At 36.5% G+C, this 24420-nt stretch overlaps 1 protein-coding gene across 2 annotated transcripts; it reads left to right on the top strand.

Annotated features, from left to right (window-relative positions):
- Nucleotides 1–2730: 2730 nt before the first annotated feature.
- On the top strand, nucleotides 2731–11792 carry LOC142227336 (uncharacterized). 2 transcript variants are annotated; one of them, XM_075297810.1, is made up of 2 exons: nucleotides 2731–3092; nucleotides 11083–11792. In XM_075297810.1, exons 1-2 carry the CDS (start codon nucleotides 3025–3027, stop codon nucleotides 11531–11533), a joined length of 519 nt encoding a protein of 172 aa, XP_075153925.1. In that variant the 5' UTR covers nucleotides 2731–3024; the 3' UTR covers nucleotides 11534–11792. The 2 variants fall into 2 exon arrangements, 1 of the variants encoding a protein (XP_075153925.1); XR_012719825.1 differs by lacking the exon at nucleotides 2731–3092 and adding an exon at nucleotides 4043–4355.
- Nucleotides 11793–24420: the final 12628 nt, after the last annotated feature.

A 24420-nucleotide genomic window follows, 5' to 3' on the forward strand; every position in this document is an offset into this window, starting at 1 on the left:
CAAAAAGTACACATTTTTATTCTCGTTGTTAATTTAAAAATTAGGTTTTTCTTCCTGGACAGGGGGTAATTTTCGTGGGACGTTTGATATCACATTAAACTAAAGGCGGCCATATGAGTTCACTTCTGAAAGGTTTCACTGTATTTGAACTTTAGTTAATGAACATGAATTACTGGATAGGGACAAACATAAACAAGTACGGAAAGTCTAAAGTCGGGCGGGGCCGACTATATTATATTACCCTGCACCACTTTGTAGATCTAAATTTTCGATACCATATCACATCCGTCAAATGTGTTGGAGGCTATATATATAAAGGTTTGTCCCAAATACATACATTTAAATATCACTCGATCTGGACAGAATTTGATAGACTTCTACAAAATCTATAGACTCAAAATTTAAGTCGGCTAATGCACTAGGGTGGAACGCAATGTTAGTAAAAAAATATGGAAACATTTAAATCTGAAGCAATTTTAAGGAAACTTTGAAAAAGTTTATTTATGATTTATCGCTCGATATATATGTATTACAATTTTAGGAAAATTGGAGTAATTTTTACAACTTTTCGACTAAGCAGTGGCGATTTTACAAGGAAAATTTTGGTATTTTGACCATTTTTGTCGAAATCAGAAAAACATATATATGGGAGCTATATCTAAATCTTAACCGATTTCAATCAAATTTGGCGCACATGACTATATTACTACTTGTACTCCTAGTGCAAAATTTCAACCAAATTGGGCTAAAACTCTGGCTTCTGGGGCCATATAAGTCCATATCGGGCGAAAAATATATATGGAAGCTATATCTAAATCTGAACCGATTTCAATCAAAATTGGCACACATGACTATACTACCCATTGTACTCCTTGTGCAAAATTTCAAGCTAATCGGGATAAAACTCTGGCTTCTGGGTCCATATAAGTGCATATCGGGCGAAATATATATATTGGAGCTATATCTAAATCTGAATCGATTTCAACCAAATTTGGTACGCACAGCTACAACGCTAAATCTACTCCCTGTGCAAAATTTAAACTAAATGGGAGCAAAAAAAATTGGCCACTGTGGCCATATGAGTGTAAATCGGGCGAACAATATATATGGGAGCTATATCTAAATCTGAACCGATTTCAATAAAATTTGGCACACTTGACCATACTACTAATTGTTCTTCTTGTGCAAACTTTTAAGCAAATTAGGGTAAAACTCTGGCTTCTGGGGCCATATAAGTCCATATCGGGCGAAATATATATATGGGAGCTATATCTAAATCTGAACCGATTTCTTCCAAAATCAATAGGATTCTATTCTGAGCCAAAACACATACTTGTGCCAAATTTGGACTAAAACTGCGACCCAGACTTTTATTACAAAAATGTGTTCACGGACAGATGGACATGACTATATCGACTCAGGAGCCCACCCTGAGCATTTTTGCCAAAGACACCATGTGTCTATCTCGTCTCCTTCTGGGTGTTGCAAACATATGCACTAACTTATAATACCCTGTTCCACAGTGTGGCACAGGGTATAAAAATATTTTTTGTCGAGAGGCCATGTTCAGCGAATAAAGGTCAGTACTTTGTTTTCCATTATAATTTCGATTATTTCAGGAAAAGTAATGGCAAAAATAATGTGGGTTTCAATTCGAAACCCCGAAGAGCGGATACTGTAGAATAAAAGAAAGTTAGAAAAATTTACATAGAAACACTCTTTCTATTTTTTCGCAATCTATGGAATCACCCATACATATGATCAGTTACCCAGGAATGACTTACCAACATACTTCACATACGTAATGAATTACTTACAAGTGCTGCACTTAAATAATTTCCAAGAGCCAGTGAAAGGCATCTCCTCCATTCCAATCGCATCATATCTTCATTTCATCGACATGAAAAAAAAGATCCCTCTTGAAATGAACAAAACTATCAACCGTGAGTTCACATTACTCTGATGCTCGTAGCTTCCATTCCAAAGGTATTGACCATTACTATCATTTGGTCATGGTTTGTCCCCGAAAAAAAACTTGGGTTTTTTCTTGTTCATTGGCATTCTCATTTTAGTCATCTCTTAATCGACTCTCCACTCAAACTCCTCAAAAGTGGGTTAATTAATTAACACCAAATGTAATTAAGGCGATTTTTCGGATATTGTTGTTGTGGCATGGTGGTTGGCATTTTGGCCAACAAAATCAACTCAATAAACAGCCATCAGGTAGTAGGCATCAGGTCGATGTTGCCAGTGGCCTATTGACTGATGGCCAACATTTGGCAGTCAATGAAACAATGAAAGGTGATTTCGGAATTATAAACTAAGCACAGTGGGTACAATTGCTAATGAGTTTTTCTCTATTACTGGTACATGTAGAATTTTCTTGTATGAAAAGATACCAATTTGTAAGACGAATCGACTAACTCTAAGGACAAATAGGCTTCATTGAAAAGTCTATCGACTTTTGGCCAATGAGGAAAACTTTGCGTCTCCTATACTCGTACTAAGTATAACGCGCATTTGTACTTTAAGGGCAAGAAATCTTTGTACTCACGATGTCTAAACATAATAGTTTAGACTTAAAAACTATTTGTCATAAATATTTGTACGATACTGAATTGAATAATTGTCATGAATTTTATAGTTGTAAAAACACTGTTCTCTATTGTGAATTATTGAAATATTTATAAGATGTTTCGTGGATGGTACATGAATTTTTTTTTAACACTCACTTGGTTCTTAGACTTACTTAGGTGAGCACACAAAGCATCCCAATAAATCAACCACAAAACCTAATTCTCACTCTCTTTTCATTTCCCAATTATTTGCCTATAATATCTTTTGTGTGAGATATTGTGTCTGGCAAGGGTTTCCAGCATTGATTTCTCTTCTTTTCATTGAAGTTCTTCGCCGTCTTCGACCATCACCAATTACAGTCCACTTCCCCTCAAGACATCGGTCAAAGCACCTCCTAACCACCAAGCACTTTGCAGCTTTCGTCCCGATTCTCCCCCGAAATTAAACATGGTCCTTTCGAAAAGAGAAATTTCCAGGCAGCGAAGTTCTACATCGACGGGAAGAGCGAATTCCAGGTAAACTTTGATAAAAAACGAAACAATGAAAACAGTCGTAAAAAACCATTACAAAGGTCAGACTTACAAAACGGTAGTTCTTATCGATCGTTAAACGGATATTTATTAAAGCGCAATTAAAACGTATTATCAAAATTCGTTCGGAAAATTATTTTATGGAAAGTATAAAAAATTAAATTATTGAAATTATAAATTTTTCTCAATTTAAAGGCGAGCTTCGTGATTTGCAAAAATTGAAATAATCTATGTATATGATACGGAAAACTAAAAGAAACATTACAAATACGATAAAAATTCTCCGCCAACGTAAAAATACAAATTTTATCGGTTCATAATTTATATATTGCTGAAAAATATAACATGTGCTAGATAATTAATTTTTGGCAAAAATGTCAATGTAATCTCATAAATATTATATTTTGAGATCATTTCCAAAATAATCATCATAATTTTAAAAATCATCAGAAAATGCATAGAAAACTGGAAAACAACATATAACATAACATAACCTCGAAAGCTTGTTCAAAAAATTGTCATATGAAATCACATTGTATTAAAAAGAAAAAAAAAAAACTCAAAGTCAGAAATTTGTTGCAGAAATCCTGTTATAATTTGCAAATTTTTTGCATAAAATTTACAGTTATAATTTCCAAAATATTGGTATTTTTCATTGTCTTGCCCTTACATTTATAAATACATATTTTCTGAATTCCGTCATTACACCCAATTTCTCAATGTTTCAAAACAGTTACAGAAATAAACAAGTGCAACAATTTTTATTGTTTACCCAAATTCTTAAATTATCCTCGCATTTGTTTTGGCATTTTCATTATTATCTCGTCTTTACACTACTTTCTTAACAACAAGAATTTCGCCGAAATCTTTACAGAAAAGAAACGTCAAAAAAAAAAACAAATAATAAATAAGTAAATAAATAAAAAAATAAAAAAGGAAATGTGCAACAAGAAAGATGTATATGACGAAATTTGTAGAGAACAGTGATCCAGTGATTTAAAAAATCTGCATCTAAACGCAGGATTCCTACCAATTTAAAACAAATATTATTTAAAGACTACATACTGTGGAATAAGATTCAATAATTTAATTTAGCGAAAATCTGATCGATTGTGCAAAAATTTGATTATCGATTTTTTGAATGTTGTTTCTATTTTTGATAAAAACGATTTGTAAGTCGGCTTTAAGCGGATTTTCGGGATTCGAGGAAAAAATAAATAAATATAAATTGTACGAGCATTGTGGAATGTAAGTCATTTGTCAAAATTAGCATTTTGTAATAAATTACTAACACATACTACCCCACATTCTCTTCGATGTAAAACTATGATAATTATGCAGCTCACCCTCTGCCTTCAAAAATAAGAGTACAAATAGAAGAGCGTATTAACTACGACATACTTTCTCTTAAACGCATTGCTAACAATATCATTACGCTCACTCACACACACATTGGATTTTCCAAGAGAGAGTACGCACAGTACATCGATTACAGAAAATTATCGAAACAACATACAATCTGTATGCATCAAAAAACTTCAATTAGAAGTTAACGGTTTATGCTCATATGAGGCAACAATTAAATCTTTTTAATTATATTTATGCCGAAATATCGATATTTTTGTTAAAACCCAAGTTTAAATGGGAATACTCCCAAGTTGGATGAAATTAGAAATGGTTTTCTAATCAATGAAAATATGGAGAACGTTATATTTAATGATCCCTCAGATTTACTACTAACCCCCACTAATCTTTATTTAAAAATAATTTTCTCAATATTATTTATTTATATGATTTGAAACAAATTTAAAAAATTGAAGTTTTATGCTGTTTTCGATTTGCTTCAAAATTCTCTTGGGATTTTAAATTACGCAAACAAGTTCAAAAAGTATATATTCGTGGCGTAATGTCTCTGTGAAACAAAAGTGATATAATGTAGAATCATTGGTTTGAAAATTTGTTTACCATAAATTTTATCTCCAAGTGTATCTAAAAAATTTTAAAATTTCGCTTGTCTAGGCTATAAATGCCATAAAAAATCTGTCCCCTCAAGGATTTACAAATAATCCTTTAACTGCCATAAAGAGGTTGTCCACTCAAGGATTTACAAATAATCCTTTAGCTACGAATGCTACAATCAGAAAGGATTTGCAATTAATCCTGTAGCTTAAAAAACTATAATCTATCTATCTTTTTTCTCCACCTGGATTATAATCAAGATAGTTTGTTGCATTTGAAATTTACGACGAATACATTACTATAAAATAATTTCATTACAAAGGGTTTACAATCAACTTAAAATTTTACGAATATACTCATTTGCTGTATATAGCTTGTCTCACGTTTCAATTCTGTAGGATTGCCATTGAGCACCAAAACAAAAAGGGAAAAAGCTTAATATTGTTACGAAAAGTGGCTTGATTTGTGACCCACTATTTAATTTCTTTTCCGCAAAGTGTTTTCATTCTACTGTAGCTTAAAAGTTTGTCATATTATTAAGTTCATCTATGTCCAATATCGAGTCTCGCGTCAATATGTTAGACCCCTCACAAAATAACGACTCTGCCCCAAGTGGATCATCCTCCAAGACCCACGGGGAAAATTCTACTTCGAGATCTTCAAGTTTTTACGAAAAATTTCTTTTTGGCTATAATCACCTCATTAACTTTTGTAAAGTGTACGATGAGATCGATGTTACAAATCTAACAGACTCTGCCATTGAAGTCAGACTAGAAGATTTGGATCAAAGATGGAACAGGCTCCAACGTGACTATGAAGATGTGTTTTTATGCCCAGAGTTTTCCCACACGAAGGAGGCCAAAGAAAATGTTCAAATTAACTTTGATAACTGCGCAGAGGCCTACTATGGAACAAGGTCTAAGATGTTAGATATCTTAAGAATTTCCTCAGTTCCAAATTCCCAAAACGTAACGCTCCGGCGTCCATCAGCTCCAAGAGAGCTTTCACAAAATGTCAGTCAATTCTCAGACAACTCAAATGTATGCATTAAAGTTCCCCCATGCGATACAGAGGTATTCAAGGGTAGTTACGAAGAATGGCCTTCATTTCGTGACATGTTCACGGCAGTGTACATGAATCACCCTAAACTCACTCCTGCCCAAAAACTCTACCATTTGAGAAATAAAACGAAAGGTAGTGCCGGTGCTATTGTGAAACGATACCCATTATGTGATGAAAATTTCTCCCATGCTTGGAATGCATTAAAATCGCGCTTTGAAAACAAACGAGTACTGGTGGACAACCAACTTAAGATTTTATTTAACATTCCTGTTGCGAAAACAGAAGATAGTGAGTCACTACAGAAAATTCATTCCACAGTAAACGATTGCTTGTGCACTTTAAAAAGCTTAGCCATAAATGTTGATGATTGGGATCCTATATTGATATACTTGGTATCAACTAAGCTTCCAGAAGAAACCATATCTCAATGGGAACAATCGCTAAAATCCCATCGCGAACTTCCCACTTGGTCTCAAATGGACACATTCTTAATAAATCGATTTGAGGTGGTAGAGCGAATCACTAGTTTCAAATCTGCTAGAGAAGGCCGATCTTTCCCTCCCTCAAACAAGCTCCCCTCGTCTAATAAAGTTCAAATGTATGCATCTCAAGAAAAACTTGAGTCCCCATGTCCATTGTGTAATCAAAAGCACAGTATACGCATTTGTCCAGAATTTCGTAAATTTTCCACCCAAGAAAGGATCGATTTCGTCTTTAGAAATAAGATTTGCAACAATTGCCTGTCTGACACTCACCTAAAATCGAAGTGTAAGAGCAAGTATAGGTGCATGATGTGCAAAAAGCAACACAACACTCTCTTACATTTAGATCAATCTGATCCTAATATACAAAATTCCAAACCCTTATCTTCTGAGAGCAACATTGCGGCTACTTCTGAAGTAGGAGACAATTTTGATGCACAATCGCCCTCGACATCACGGGCAACATTTTCTCAGGTTCAAGCAAACTTTTCTATGAATAATGAAACGATATTACTTCGTACAGCCTTGGTCGAACTCGAACATCAAGGTGAACTATTCACAATACGAGCATTGATTGACCCGGGATCCCAGAGAACTTTCCTGTCTGAAAGGGTTCGAAATTTATTGAAACTGCCATATCGCAGATCTCTTTTTGAAATAAGTGGAGTTGGTGAAACAACCCAAAAAGCGGATAAGGAATGTGAATTGACACTGTATTGTCCCAGAAATGGTTTTCGGTTTGAAATTTCTGCGATTATTCTTCCCAAGCTCACAAAAAAAATACCTTCTGTTTCTTTTAACGTCGCATACTCCAAGGAGCTCAGAGAATTGGACTTAGCTGATCCCCAGTTTAATAAATCGTCCAATATTGATTTGATTCTCGGAAATGACTCAGAAAGATTCATAAACATAGAAGGTATAAAGAAAAATATTTGTGGACAGGCATCCGCTTATAACACCATCTTTGGATGGGTACTCAGCGGTCCCATGGCAACACACATATCCATGTTCACAACAAATGTTGTCCCTTACGAGGACAAGAAAATTAGCGATATTCTTAGGAGGTTTTGGGAAATCGAGGAAATTCCCTCTGACCCAATTTGTTCGGATGAGGACAAATATTGTCAACATTTTTATTCATCTACTACAACTCGTGATTCTGATGGCCGATATATAGTACGGCTCCCGTTCAAACAAGACTTTCCCGATGCGCTATTTCTAGGCTCGTCACGTTTTCTCGCTCTAGGGCAATATTCAAGATTAGAAAGAACATTGTCCGCTAACTCAGAGCTCCAAAAGGAATACCATGCTGTTCTCAATGAATATATCTCATTGAATCACATGGAAGAAACTTCCTCCCAAGAAATTGCTACCATGGGTAAATTTTCCTCATATTACCTCCCACATCACGCGGTAGTGCGACCTGAACATAGGTCTACTAAAGTAAGGGTTGTTTTCAACGCCTCCCGCAAAACTAAGTCCGGAGTTTCTCTAAATAATGTGCTCTACACGGGTCCCACTCTCCAAACAGATTTGATATCTACAATCCTCAATTGGAGGAGATACAAGTTTGTGTTTAGTGGAGATATTCAAAAAATGTACCGTCAAATAAAGGTACACCCCGCAGATAGGCCATATCAACGCATTTTATTTCAACCAAATAAAAATGGTCCTATTAAAGATTATCAATTGAATACAGTTACGTTTGGTGTAAACTGTGCCCCCTTTCTAGCAATAAGCACTTTACAGCAATTAGCCACCGACTGTGAAGCCCAGTTTCCAACCGTATCAAAAATATTGCGTAAAGAGACTTATGTTGACGACATTTTGTCCGGGGGTTTCTCAATCGAAGAGGCTTTAAAGGCACAGAAAGATCTGATTGCGGTTCTCAAATCTGCTGGGTTCCCATTGAAAAAGTTTACGGCAAATAACTCGGATTTACTTACCAAACTTCCCAAAGAAGATCTATATGACTTAGATTTTTTACGTTTCTCTGAGAAAAGTTCAACTAAGACTTTAGGCATAAAGTGGAATGCGCTTCTAGACCACTTTTCCTATACATATGTTCCACCACAACCAGATTCAAACCCAACCAAGCGCAAAATACTATCTATTGTAGCGCAGTTATTTGATCCCGCTGGTTGGATAACGCCTGTTGTAATTCGGTCGAAAATCCTCATGCAGCAACTCTGGCTGGAGGGTACCGAGTGGGATGAACCAATTAATCCCGATTCTCTAACTAACTGGGAAACTTTACAACTCGATTTACCCCATATTGAAGACATAAAGATCCCAAGATGGATCCAATTCACTCCAAGTAGTAATATTGAGATACATGGCTTTTGTGACGCATCAAAAGTCGCGTACTGCGCATGCGTGTACGTGAGATGTGAAGTGTCCCCATCTCAGGTTACCTGTAATCTACTAACGGCTAAAAGCAAAGTAGCCCCCTTGAAGACCATAACTCTTCCGAAATTAGAGCTTAATGGTGCTGTACTTTTATCCAAATTAGTGAACTATGTTCTGAAAATTTTCGAAAGCAACGTCAATTCGATAACCCTGTGGACAGACGCATCCATTGTTCTTGGATGGTTGTCAAAGCCCCCCATGTCATGGGAAACCTATGTAGCCAATCGCACTTCTCAAATTCTAGATTTTACTCCGAATGCTAAATGGAGATACGTTTCCACGCACGAAAACCCAGCAGATCTTGGCACGCGCGGCTGCAAACCGCAGGATCTTATGTCCAACACTTTGTGGTGGAATGGACCGAATTGGTTAACAAAATCAGATTCCCATTGGCCCAAGAAAAATCCGTTAACGTTCCCAGAAAGCACTCAGGTTACTACTTGTCACGTTTCTACCAAAGAAGATGACATATTATTCAGATTTTCATCATACACAAGAGCGTTAAGGGTCCTTTCTTACGCTTTCAGATTTTACCACAGAGTTAACCCTCGATTCAAAACCTCAATTAGAATTCCAAGTATCGATTTGACTCTTGATGAGTTACAATTTGTAAAGACTCGATTAATTATACTCTCCCAAAAGAAATTTCACCCAATAGAGTATGAAACTCTTGTAAATTCTCAACCGATTTCACGTAAGAGCAATTTGTCAACCTTAAACCCGTTCTTAGACTCTAAAAATATTTTACGTGTAAATGGTAGATTGTCTGAGTCATCTCTTCCATATCGAGAGCGTTACCCAATCATACTTCCAGGTAACTCTAGACTATGCTATCTTTATTTACTACACTTACATAATTTTTTGGCTCATGCAGAAAGCAACCAAATGTGTAGGTTTACTCAAACCGAATTTTACATTTCCCGACTCAAACCTAGAGTAAAAAGCATTATTCATAAATGCAAGACATGTATTATTTATAGACATAATCCAGGTTCCCAAATTATGGCACCTCTTCCACCAGAAAGATGCACATTTTCTTCACCATTTCACATCACTGGGGTGGATTTTGCAGGTCCATTTGACCTGAAAAGCTCGACACTTCGGAATTCTCCAATAATAAAAGGCTATGTGTGCGTCTTTGTTTGTTTCGCAACAAAAGCCGTGCATTTGGAAGCTTGCTCCGATCTCTCGTCGGCTGCTTTCGAAGCGGCCTTTTCCCGATTTGTCGGGAGGCGGGGTCTCCCCCATCGGGTGGTTTCCGATAACGGAAGAAACTTTCTTGGCGCAAGCCGGACTCTTTTGAGGGAATTTTCTCAATTTTTGAAAATAACATCTAGGGATATCGCTGAAAGATACTCGATTCACGGATTTGAGTGGAAATTTATCCCACCACATGCACCTCATATGGGCGGCCTATGGGAGGCCGCAGTTAAAAGCTTTAAAATTCATTTCAAAAAGCTTACTGGCTCCCATAAATTCAATTTCGAACAAATATCTACAATACTTGCTCGGATAGAGGGAGTCTTGAATTCTCGCCCAATCTCCGCATTATCTGAGGATCCTACGGACTTAACCGCACTTACCCCAGGTCATTTCCTTAGAGGATCCCCCCTAATGGCACTACCAGAACCCTTGTCCTCCAATATTTCTCTCATAAATAGGTGGCTTAAACTAAAAGCAATCCATCACCAATTCTCAGTTAGATGGAAACAAGATTACCTTAAGTCCCTACAAAAACGCTACAAATGGAAAAATTCTCTTCCAAACCTTAAGAACGGTGACATGGTAATAGTTATGGATGATTTACTTCCTCCAAGCGAATGGTGTTTGGGAAGGATAGAAAAAACGTATATGGGATCCGATAGCAATGTTCGTGTTGCAGATGTACGTACTTCAACCGGAATTCTTAAAAGACCCATATCAAAACTTTGTTATCTCCCATTCTCCAACTCAACAGATGAAAATCAAACAGCATAACAACAACCCATATCAATTTAAGATATATGGTTTTCCATCATATTTTACTTTAAGATACCCCTAACTATTTTTATATTTATTTGCAGAATCTCAACAAGACACCAATTAAAACCTAATGTCTATAAATGTAAATTATGTAACAAGTTCCATGCTTTAAAGGTATGCCCAAAATTTCTGTGGATGACTCCAAGAGAGCGAAAAGCCATGGTACTAGCCGAAGTTTACTGTATTAATTGTTTGGCGCGTAGCCATCGGTTTCGCGATTGCCGATCGCCCAACATGTGCCAAACATGCGGACGGCCTCATCACACCCTTCTACACGCGAGTTATCATCAAAGCAGGGATAGTCAACGGAAGTTACACAATTTCAACAACAATCTATCACAGATTCGAAAACCAATAAAAAATGCATCCACTAATCAGCAGAAAAGAGCGCATAAAGGCAACAGGACTACATCCAAACCTGCTCCAAATCAACAACTTCTCTCGGAAGCCATTAGAGCTCTAGCATCAGTTTTGTGCTCAAGTGAACAATAACTTTTCTGACCCGGCGGTATGTCTAAACATAATAGTTTAGACTTAAAAACTATTTGTCATAAATATTTGTACGATACTGAATTGAATAATTGTCATGAATTTTATAGTTGTAAAAACACTGTTCTCTATTGTGAATTATTGAAATATTTATAAGATGTTTCGTGGATGGTACATGAATTTTTTTTTAACACTCACTTGGTTCTTAGACTTACTTAGGTGAGCACACAAAGCATCCCAATAAATCAACCACAAAACCTAATTCTCACTCTCTTTTCATTTCCCAATTATTTGCCTATAATATCTTTTGTGTGAGATATTGTGTCTGGCAAGGGTTTCCAGCATTGATTTCTCTTCTTTTCATTGAAGTTCTTCGCCGTCTTCGACCATCACCAATTACAGTCCACTTCCCCTCAAGACATCGGTCAAAGCACCTCCTAACCACCAAGCACTTTGCAGCTTTCGTCCCGATTCTCCCCCGAAATTAAACACACGACAATATTTCTTTCAGTGTAAATATCCAAATTGTAACAACTACTTCAAAGTAATAAACGTTTTGTTTATATCAAAAAAAAACTTCAGACGATAGATGTAACAGGTTCGCTGATAAGTCCCCGGTCTGACACATAGATGGCGTCGCTAGTATGAAATTATTTTTATATAGTACCAACCTTCAAATGATTCGTGTCAAAATTTGGCGTCTGTAAGTCAATTAGTTTGTGAGATAGAGCATCTTTTGTGAAGCAACTTTTGTTATTGTGAAAAAAATGGAAAAAAAGGAATTTCGTGTTTTGATAAAATACTGTTTTCTGAAGGGAACAAATACGGTGGAAGCAAAAAATTGGCTTGACAATGAATTTACGGACTCTGCCCCAGGCAAATCAACAATAATTGATTGGTATGCAAAATTCAAGCGTGGTGAAATGACCACGGAGGACAGTGAACGCAGTGGACGCCCGAAAGAGGTGGTTACCGACGAAAACATCAAAAAAATCCACAAAATGATTTTGAATAACCATAAAATGAAGTTGGTCGAGATAGCAGTGGCCTTAAAGATATCAAAGGAATGTGTTGGTCATATCATTCATCAATATTTGGATATGCGGAAGCTCTGTGCAAAAAGGGTGCCGCGCGAGCTCACATTTGACCAAAAACAACAACGTGTTGGTGATTCTGAGCGGTATTTGCAGCTGTTAACTCGTAATGCACCCGAGTTTTTCTGTCGATATGTGACAATGGATGAAACATGGCTCCATCACTACCCTCCTGAGTCCAATCGACAGTCGGCTGAGTGGACAGCGACCGGTGAACCGTCTCCGAAGCATGGAAAGGCTCAAAAGTACGCTGTCAGTATGGCATCTCTTTTTTATCGATTATCTTGAGAGGGGAAAAACCATCAACAGTGACTATTATATGGCGTTATTGGAGCGTTTGAAAGTCGAAATCGCGGCAAAACGGCCCCATATGAAGAAGAAAAAAGTGTTGTTCCACCAAGACAACGCACCGTGCCACAAGTCATTGCGAACGATGGCAAAAATTCATGAATTGAGCTTCGAATTGCTTCCCCATCCACCGTATTCTCCAGATCTGGCCCCCAGCGACTTTTTCTTATTCTCAGACCTCAAAAGGATGCTCGCGGGGAAAAAATTTTGACTGCAATGAAGAGGTGATCGCCGAAACTGAGGCCTATTTGGAGGCGAAACCGAAGGAGTACTACCAAAATGGTATCAAAAAATTGGAAAGTCGTTATAATCGTTGTATCGCTCTTGAAGGGAACTATGTTGAATAATGAAAACGAATTTTGACAAAAAAAATGTGTTTTTCTTTGTTAGACCGGGGACTTATCGGCCAATCTGTTAAAGTACCCCAGTTAATTGAAAGATTATTTTTTTAAATCATTTTTTTTCTTCTTTACTTTAAGAAGTTTCCCTTAATTTATGGACATACAACTTTAACGCAGGAACACAAATTTAAAAGATTCGTTTCCTAAATTTAATGAAAAAAAGTTTTTGAACCATCTTTTAATTAGGGAGCCACCGAGGTGCAATGGTTAGCATGTCCGCCTTGCAAACACAAGGTCGCGGGTTCGATTCGTTCTTCGACCGAACACCAAAAAGTTTTTCAGCGGTGGATTATCCCACCTCAGTAATGCTGGTGACATTTCTGAGGGTTTCAAAGCTTCTCTAAGTGGTTTCACTGCAATATGGAACGTCGTTCGGACTCGGCTATAAAAAGGAGGTCCCTTGTCATTGAGCTTAACATGGAATCGGGCAGCAGTCAATGATAAGAGAAGTTCACCAATGTGGTATCACAATGGACTGAATAGTCTAAATGAGCCTGATACATCGGGCTGCCACCTAACCTAATCTTTTAATTAAAATGTTCTTATTTTAATGAAATTTGTCCTCAATGTTGAGTATATTACGCATCCTAAAATTTTGGTTGCATAGTTCAAAATTTTACCAGTTTGGAATTTGACTTAGTAAATCTGTTCTTTCATAGTAGGTTTAAGTTTTGGACTTTGACCTCTTGTAACCTGTCGACACTATGTATGAAGAAATTTTAATAAAAATTTCCTTTGCACTCCAAAAAAAGTTTATTTGGATCCAAAGATTTTGAGCTTCCTTTAAGGATTTTGGTATTGAATCCGAGACAAGAATACGTCTTCTCAATTTCCAAACAACTTTAAACCAAAATCCAAAATCCTCAAAATAAATCCTTATTATGATTCAATATTTCAGTTAATTTAATGATTATTTCTTTTAATTAAGAATGGTTTTCTTTACATTAAGGAAAATTTGTCTTACTTCAAAGGTATACGACTTTAACGGAGGGACGAAAATTTCAAAGATTCGTGTGCTAAATTTAAGGAATAAAATTTTTAAAACGATGACTTCGAACATTATTCTAATAAAAAAATTTATTTCAAATATTTTTTTCTTATATTGTGTCAATTGTGTGTCATAAAATGTAGTTCAATAATTTTTCAGTGCAGGGAAGCATGCAGAAAAAGTACTACAAGCGACGCACAGTGTCGTGAGGGCGGCCAAAAATCAAAAATATCACTGTACTAGTTTTTAAAAAATGTTGATTTCGTTTTACAAACAACACTTCATTTATGTTAAATCAAAAGGAATTTTTAAAAAATGTTATATTTCCAAAAAGTTATGAGCATTCAAAGTTAATAGTTCTAGTAAAAAAATATCGATATATAAAAATTACCCAATTTGAATTCGGTTAGTTAAAATAAAAATTGTCGGTAAAGCAGTATAATTTAGGATTGGATAAACGTGTTAGAATATAATGATATGGCAACTCGCTATTTTGGCTCATTTGGTGGATCATATGGGGTTTACCGTTACACCGAATGTAAACAAAAAGCGAAAATCGAAGTTTGTTAAAAACATTCAAGTTCAGTGGAGTGTAAAAAAACACCAAAAACACTTTTTTAATATTTTAATATAATATTTGGGAAAGTGTGTAGAGTATAAAAAATTTAGTTTCGCGTTTAAAGAATAAATGAAAGGGAGGTGAACGGGGACATCCCCCTTTCATTTATTCTTTAAATTTTCAGTGTCGAGACAGGTGGAAATTCGACAAATTAGGCATGGTATTACATGCCAGCCACAGTTCATAAAATTCTTGTTCATGGTGTAGAATTCATAAAACATTCAAAAATGCCTGTTGGAATGCTGTCGGAGTAAGCTATAGGAAGCAACTAATAAAGTTTTTAGAAAGACCCGATTAAATCATACCAGAAAAAATAGTCGCGAGTCAACCAATAACGATTTAATTGAAAAAAATTTGGAAATCTGAACCAAATATTATTATTCATAGAAAAGCAAATAATAAGAAGGCTAAGAATTATAATGACATAACTCAATTTCTTATCCAAAGTGAATCCACTACTGAGGAATGTTCTGAAACTATAATTGCAGAAAATTTTTTGAGTCAGTACGAATCGAGTGATACGGATTATGAAAGCTTTAGTGAATAAGGAAAGATATTTAGTTTTATTTGTTTAATCATTTCCTTAATATTTTGTTAATCAATAATAATGAATTTGAAAAATATCTGTTTCCTATCTTTTATTAAATATAATAATAGTAATTGGCAAATGAAAAAAAAATATATATTTATAATATAGAAAATGATTTTCTTATTTGGTATCAAGGACATATGGGATGTAGATGTATTTTGTAAAATAATTAAATTAAATTAAATTAAATATACTAATCAAAAATTCATCAAGGACAAATCATGCCAACTTTGGTTCAATTCCAACAACAATTTTGCAAAATATAATTTTTTGTTGATTTCAGGATATATGGGAGGTGCGCGTGTCCTTTGAGATAATTTGACATAACTCATCACAGTTATCAGTAATATATCAGAGATAAATCGAGCCAAATTTGGTTCAATTCCAAGAACAATTTTGGAAAATATAAGGTTTTTTCATTTCAGGATATATGGGAGGTGGGCATGTCCTTTGAGATAATTTCATATAACTCACCACAGTTATCAGTAATATATCAGAAATAAATCGAGCCAAATTTGGTTCAATTCCAAGAACAATATTGGAAAATATAAGGTTTTTTCATTTCAGGATATATGGGAGGTGGGCGAGTCCTTGGGCCGATTTTCGCAAAACTTCGTTTTTTTCCTTTCCTACTTATAATAATAATGTGTACCAATTTTCATTCTTCTACGATAACTCCTTCTATTTTTGGCCGCAGTTTATATGAAAACACGACTGTGCGACGTAGATATGACGAGTACACCATGTGTTCAACCCATTTCCACAGTTTCAGGGGTTTTTCTTTTTGTTACTCCAAACTTGATTAAGGCAAATTTTACCCCACTGTGCATAGTTATGAAATGTGGTTAGTGGAGACGCCTTTATGCCCGTGTGCAGTGTTGTGTGTTGCTTCTACCAATGTTGTGGCTGTCACATTTACTGATGCTTACGGTAAAGCATTGGACAACCGTTTTAAAAGTTCAAGAAGCTAAAATCAATTTTTTGATTTTTTTTTTTGGTTTCTTTGCCCCATATTTTTTGTCGATAGGAGAAAGGTTTGTACTGATGCTCTATTTCAATGAATTTAGATCTTTTGTTTTTTCCGTTTTCTTTAGTTGGTTTTTTTTGGTGCTCTTTTTAAAAAGTGAGTTAATTACCCTTCCGGTACTGTTACCCGCCCATCTACTACCGATATTGCTGCTGCTGCTGCTAACATTACCATTCAATCGCTATTTTACTGTGTAAACGCCCTCCAACCACAAATAACGAACAACAACAGAAGCAACCCCAGTATCCATCGGTAAAGGAAACAATGGTCGCCGCAGAGAAAAAAGAATTGCCAAAATCTTTTGTGTGGTGGTTAATCTATAAGCAATCCCTCGTGGCTGCGGATGATTTGATTTTCAGGGGGTATTTCTAAATAATTTTATTTTTGGGTGCAAATATTAAAACAATGATGTGATCTAATGCTGGCTCTGCTACTATTTCTGGTCAAACACCGCTAGCGTTTCATCAGTCTAATTGACTTTTGCTGATTGTGAATCGGTAGCAATTTTTGCTATACTTTGTACCATCTATCTGACCAACCTGTAACTTTGTATTGAAGGAAAACAAAAAAAAAAAACAACAACCAAATGCTCAATGTATAATGCTGGGCTATTGTTTTCAGTTCATTTAGTGTGGTGTGGTCATTGCTTTTGCTGATTGTTGGTTTCCAAATAGCAACCGCATACCAAAACTGTTATTTAAACGATTCTCCATCATATTTGTGGTCACTTTCGATTGTTTGGCTGTACACTTGCAAATATGGGGGTAGTTCCAAAAAACAAAACCTAATAACCATAATTGAAATATTTTAATATTACTCACAAAAATTCGGTAATTGAATTTATTTACAACGCTGTACGAAATTGAGTATCCCACTATTTAAAAAATAGTGGTAAATAGTAAGAAACAGATTTGGGCAAAACGGAAGTAAGGTAGACAAAAATTCGCCATTGCTTCACATTCCACTGACCTATGGGGGGTATCTGCCAATTTCAATTCAATTATATTGGCAGCCTTTTTCTCTGGGCTCAATGTAAATAGATGAGGAAATTGTTTTTTTGTGTCTTGGCAAACCATTGCAGAACACGCAGCGTGATCTAGTCTGGTATACCCACCTGCTGGATAGGTTCCTGCACGCAGAGAAGGAATTAATTTTTTCCAATAAAAATAAGTTAAATTTAGAGTTAGTTTAACTACGGAAATTTTTTTCTGTGCATAAAATAATAAATAAAATTCTAAAATAAAATAATTAATCATTTCTTTCAAAGGAATATTTTTTCAAAATAACCTCAAAAATTTGATCAAAAACCGCAATATATTTTTTTTTATTTGGTACAATTTTCTTTAAATTTTGTTAGATTATTTTTGGATCGAGTGCCAACCGTGAATAGGACTCCGCCAATGTTGCTCTATGGCTCGGAATTAATGCTACAATTAATAAGCGATGCTTAATTTTTTGGATCCAATTTAACTTTTTCGAGTGTCTATGCAACCGCAGTATCTAATCACTTTAAAGTTGATCCAATTTGAAATCACCCATATATGCATAAACATTCCATTGAGTATTGAGAGGTGCTCCTTTTGAACCTCAACATATTTGTATGACTATGCAATTGTGTTCAAGTTGGAAATTTGGTATTGTGTCATTTTTTTATATCTTGTAGCATGACCCTGACCAAAGTTAACACAAAATTATTGCTTTTATTTTTGTAGCATTTATTTTGGGGCATATTATCGTTGCCCTCCAGTTTTACCAGAGAGATATAAACAAATATTTAAAAAAAATATATTTTTTTTTGCATTTTTGGAACGGAAAGTCACAGTTACTCATACTGTATCAATGTTTTTTGGGTCTTAGAGTTTTATGCTTTTTTTTGCTGTTGCTCGGATATTGTGTTGAACATGTATGTGCATGTATCTTTGTATGTCGAATTTTATGAACGTCTGTCCATTTGTTGCCCATCCATCTGTGTAGTGACCAGCCAACCTGTCTGTTATGGGCAGTGTAATTTTATTGCTACTGCCAATTTTGCTTATGGAAACAACACCACCTCACTTGAATTTGGTCTCAAATAATCATTCATAATTTGCAATGATAAATAACAACACACCACACCACACCACAACGTAACGCAACGCAAGCAAATCCAACCAGCCAGCCCAGAATGACGGACGGACGGACCAACGCTCAATTCATAATTTTGTGCCAGATGCATTTATGGCTCAATTTCAGATTTCTCATAAAATCACATTTGGTGGCTACTTAACACGAGCTCTGTCATTGCGTTTCGAACAACCTAAAATTGACGACATTCTACATTCGATGCCAGGCACTTGTTCACTTAATAATTTCTTAATGTTGTTTGTAAATTGTGCCAAAGTTTGTTAATACTCTGTCTGAATGTCTTGAGGATATCGAAAAATTTGGTAAGGCAATGTAAACAAGTGAGTCATTGGTCTGAAGTAACAGGTCGGCTGATAAGTCCCCGGTCTAACAAAGAAAAACACATTTTTTCGTTTTTATTATTCAACATGGTTCCCTTCAAGAGCGATACAACGATTATAACGACCTTCCAATTTTTTGATACCATTTTTGGAGTACTCCTTCGGTTTTATTGCAGCCAAATTTTTTCCCTGCGAGCATCCTTTTGAGGTCTGAAGCCCAATTCATGAATTTTTGCCATCGTTCTCAATGACTTGTGGCACGGTGTGTTGTCTTGGTGGAACAAAACTTTTTTCTTCTTCATATGGGGCCGTTTTGCCGCGATTTCGACCTTCAAACACTCCAATAACGCCATATAATAGTCACTGTTGATGGTTTTTCCCTTCTCAAGGTAATCGATAAAAAATATTCCATGCGCATCCCAAAAAACAGAGGCCATTACTTTGCCAGCGGACTTTTGAGCCGACTGGCGATTGGAACCATGTCTCATTGTCACATATCGACGGAAACACTCGGGTGTATTACGAGTTAACAGCAAACACCGCTCAGCATCATCAGCATGTTGTTGTTGTTTTACACAGAGCTTCCGCATATCCAAATAATGATGAATGATATGACGTTCCTTTGATATCTTTAAGGCCTCTGCTATCTCGATCAACTTAATTTTACGATCATTCAAAATCATTTTGTTGATTTTTTTTATGTTTTCGTCGGTAACCACCTCTTTCGGGCGTCCACTGCGTTCACCGTCCTCCGTGCACCATGCTTGAATTTTGCATACCAATCAATTATTGTTGATTTCCCTGGGACAGAGTTCGGAAACTCATTATCAAGCCAAGTTTTTGCTTCCACCGTATTTTTTCCCTTCAGAAAACAGTATTTTATCAACACACGAAATTCCTTTTTTCCATTTTTTTCACAATAACAAAAGTTGCTTCACAAAAGACGCTCTATCTCACAAACTAATTGACTTACAGACGTACTATATAAAAATAAAGGGTGATACGGTAAAAATTTTGTCAAGGGAAGACGCGTGTAAATCGGTGAAATCGTTTATTTAAAAAATCAAATTAAATTACTTTTTCAAGTTCAATTAGTATAAAATTCAGGAAAAATATTCAGTTAGGCTTTCGCTTTTCCATATGCGAATTGCCGGGCCTCACGCTTGACACCTGCCATCAGATTTTGTACAACCACCTTGTCCACCTTCTTCGCCGCAGAAAGCCAGTTTGCCTTGAACTGCTGCTCGTCCTTAGCAGTTTTTTTGGTCTTTTTTAGGTTCCGCTTGACAATAGCCCAGTATTTCTCAATTGGGCGGATCTCTGGCGTGTTGGGAGGGTTCTTGTCCTTGGGTACCACCTGCACGTTGTTGGCGGCGTACCACTCCATGGCCTTTTTACCGTAATGGCAAGATGCCAAATCCGGCCAAAACAGTACGGAACAACCGTGTTTCTTCAGGAAAGGCAGCAGACGTTTATTCAAACACTCCTTCACGTAAATTACTTGGTTGACAGTCCCGGAAGCTATGAAAATGCTGCTTTTCAAGCCACAGGTACAGATGGCTTGCCAAACCACATATTTCTTTGCGAACTTTGACAGTTTTATGTGCTTGAAAATATCTGCTACCTTTCCCCTTCCTTTTGCCGTATAAAACTCCTGTCCCGGAAGCTGCTTGTAGTCGGCTTTGACGTAGGTTTCGTCGTCCATTACCACGCAGTCAAACTTCGTCAGCATCGTCGTGTACAGCCTCCGGGATCGCGCTTTGGCCGTCGTATTTTGTTTATCATCGCGATTTGGAGTCACTACCTTCTTGTAAGTCGATAGTCCGGCTGGTTTTTTGGCTCGATGCACGGTTGTAGATGATACACCCAGCTTATTTGCGGCATCTCGGAGAGAGAGGTTAGGGTTTCGCTTGAAACTACCGGCAACTCTGTTTGTCGTCTCAACGGCTTGCGGTTTTCGATTTCCCCCCGCTCCAGACTTCCTGGCTGTCGACAAACGTTCCCCAAACACTTTAATTACATTTGTAACGGTTGATTCGGCAACTTTTAGCGATTTTGCCGGCTTTGCGTGCGAGTAGCTCGGATTTTCGCGATGCGCGAGCAAAATTTGGATACGCTGCTCTTCTTGCTTGGACGGCATTTTGACAACTGAAGAGTGAATTCCAAAATCAAAATAGGAGCAACATTCTACACACACGCACACCTTCAAAATGAGGAGTGTCCAGGTTTTTTAAATGCAAAATTGAAAGAAATACGTCAAGTTTATATTGACCAAATTTTGACCGTATCACCCTTAAATATGCATTTAATATTAGCGACGCCATCTATGTGTCAGACCGGGGACTTATCAGCCAACCTGTTAAAAGGTTTGAGACTACAAATGTCACTTTCAAAAGTGAGATTTCTGTTTATAGTTAAAACACTAAGGATTCGATCTGCTTGACAAACGTAGAGTCACTAACATACTAGCTTCTACACGCAAAAAAAATAAATCTTTCCTCCCAAACGAAATTTTAGACAAACAAACTTCGTTTCTCATTTGCTTTTTGCTTTAAGGAAGTTTATTTGGAAGAAAAGTATATACTTTTTGTGATAAATAAACGTTTATTCTTTTCGAGGATGTAAAAACAATTTCATAAAGACTAACTCAAAATAAAACAAAAAACAATCTTTTCTGGCTAATTGCATTTTCCCTCACATCTTTCTCACTTGCACGAGGTTTTTTAGTTCTTAGAACCTTTTTCTGTAATACAAACAATATTGAAGAAATTATTTGATTTTATAAATTTTTTAAATTATACCTTTCGCCTGGACGGAGAATCGAACCGCGGACCATGCAATTTGTAAGCCAGCAGACAATCCACTGAGCTACGTAGGGAGCCATCGTGGTTCGATTCCTGCTACGACCGTACACCAAAAAGTTTTTCAGCGGTGGATTATCCCACCTCAGTAATGCTGGTGACATTTCTGAGGGTTTCAAAGCTTCTCTAAGTGGTTTCACTGGAATGTGGCACGCCGTTCGGACTCGGCTATAAAAAGGAGGTCCCTTGTCATTGAGCTTAACATGGAATCGGGCAGCACTCAGTGATAAGAGAGAAGTTCACCACTGTGGTATTACAATGGACCGAATAGTCTAAGTGAGCCTGATACATCGGGCTGCCACATAACCTAACGTAACCTAACCTACGTAGCTGTTATTGTCATCAATAGATAATTATCCATATAAGTTATATTAATGTAGCATAGCTTGCGGCGCCCACGAGCCGATTAAACAAACTTTATTTAACAGAAACAAACATTTAGTTGGGCACCGTGGAGCAGTGGTTGCTACGTCCGCCTTGCATGCCAACACCGAACACCAAAAAGTTTTTTTTACATATATTCCAGATATGTTCAGAAGATTCCGAAAAGATGATCAAAATTACATACTACTATATTAAATTTTTGCTTTGAAACTGTAAAATGTGTTTAGCCTTAAAGTCAGAAAAGAACAGTACTTGATATAAACGAAATGGACTGTGTTGTTGGTCCAAAAATATTTTTTTTTGTTATTGGAAAAATAAAAATGTAGCAAACGAATTTTTTTAGTGATAAAAGTTTAAAATTTTCGAAGAAATTCAAAATAAAAACATTTTCGGTTCGGTTTTCCAAACTTTTTTCTTTGCGTGCAAGCACTGAGACTTAGAGGCTATCCGGAATTTAACATTTAGGTTCCTGCCTGCTATTCCAAGACTGAGTCATCGCTCTACATTGCTAACACGGAGACTTTTGTCTACAAAACTAAACCTAATCCGAACAGAGCATTCATTTGGGAAGGTTTCAGCGAACCTGAAATTACTTGCATTCTTACGATAAAGTAACTTGATTCCACAACAAAAGCCAAAGAAATCTGCAGCTACCTAAATTGTTCAAACTCCGAAGGTGGAATCTTATTCATCAAATTTTTATACGGATATTCCAAACCAAGAATATTGCTTATCAGCCAGTGTTGAATTTGAATCGATAGCCAATTGCGACAATACGAAGTCGTACGGTAAACGGATTATATCCTTTCATTTACAATCTACGTAAAGTGGTTCCAAATCGCTTTTTTGGCTACATTTCTGCAACTTTTGAATGTATAATGATATCAATGTAATTTGTTTTATGAGAAATCAGAAGTTTATTACTCTAAGTTTGTTGAAAGTTGATCACCTCGGGTGTATAACATTTCGTTTTAACTGCTCTGCATGCCAAATATTCCTCTATACACTTTTGCATGCGTTTGAACCAATTTTGCAAGCACTTTTCCACTCTAATTGAGGCATTTCCAAAACTTGAATTCTGAACGTATCAACCGTTTCTTCAGGTATCGCTTCTTCACTGTTGTTTACTTTCGGTCTCATATGCGTAAATCCACGATTCATCACTTTTCAAGATGTCATAGATGTTTTTCGATGCTCCGCGATCGTATTTTTGGAGCATTACTTTCGACCAATCGACACGGGCCTTTTTTAAGCGATTGACAAATTGTGTGGGATTCAACGCGAACAAAATATTTTGACGGTCAAATGCTTAGGTAATATTGAATGTATGGGCGGCCTAAGGTTGTCTCAGTCTCACGAAAGGTCACATAACGATCTTGCAATGTCAGCTGCGCCAACTGATTTTGGGCGGCTTGCACAAAAGTCGTCTTGGAGTGAATTCATTCACCTAGGTTGAATTCACCATACCATCGATAAATTTGTGGACGCTGTTTCGTCCTGACAAATTGAATTGAATTACGTCGAAAGTCGTTACAAAATAATCGCATGAAAATGTCCACGATTTAATTAAAATTTTATACCCTTCACCACTACTGTGGTACAGGGTATAATAAGTTTGTGCATTTGTATGTAACGCCAAGAAGGATAAGTCTGAGACCCATCGTTTAGTATACCGATCGTCTTAGAATTAAATTCTGAGTCGATTTAGCGATGTCCGTCTGTCTGTCTGTCTGTCTGTCTGTCTGTCTGTCTGTCCGTCTGTCTGTCTGTCTGTTGATGTATTTTTGTGTGCAAAGTACAGCTCGCAGTTTTAGTCCGATTGTCCTAAAATTTGGTATAGGGTCCTGTTTCGGCTCAAAGACGATCCCTATTGATTTTGGAAAAAATTGGTTCAAATTTAGATATAGCTGCCATATATATTTTTCACTGATCTGGTCATAATTGGCGTGTATATCAACCGATCTTCCTCAAATTCCGTATATCCGAATATTTTATGAGTCTCGAAAAACTTGCAGAATATCAGCCAAATCGGTTCAGATTTCGATATAGCTCCCATATATAGCTTTCGCCCGATTTACACTCATTTGCCCACAGAGGCCAATTTTTTGCTCCGATTTAGTTGAAATTTTGTACAG

The sequence above is a fragment of the Haematobia irritans genome, chromosome 2 (genome assembly GCF_050003625.1).
Source record: "Haematobia irritans isolate KBUSLIRL chromosome 2, ASM5000362v1, whole genome shotgun sequence".
Lineage (NCBI taxonomy): Eukaryota > Metazoa > Arthropoda > Insecta > Diptera > Muscidae > Haematobia > Haematobia irritans.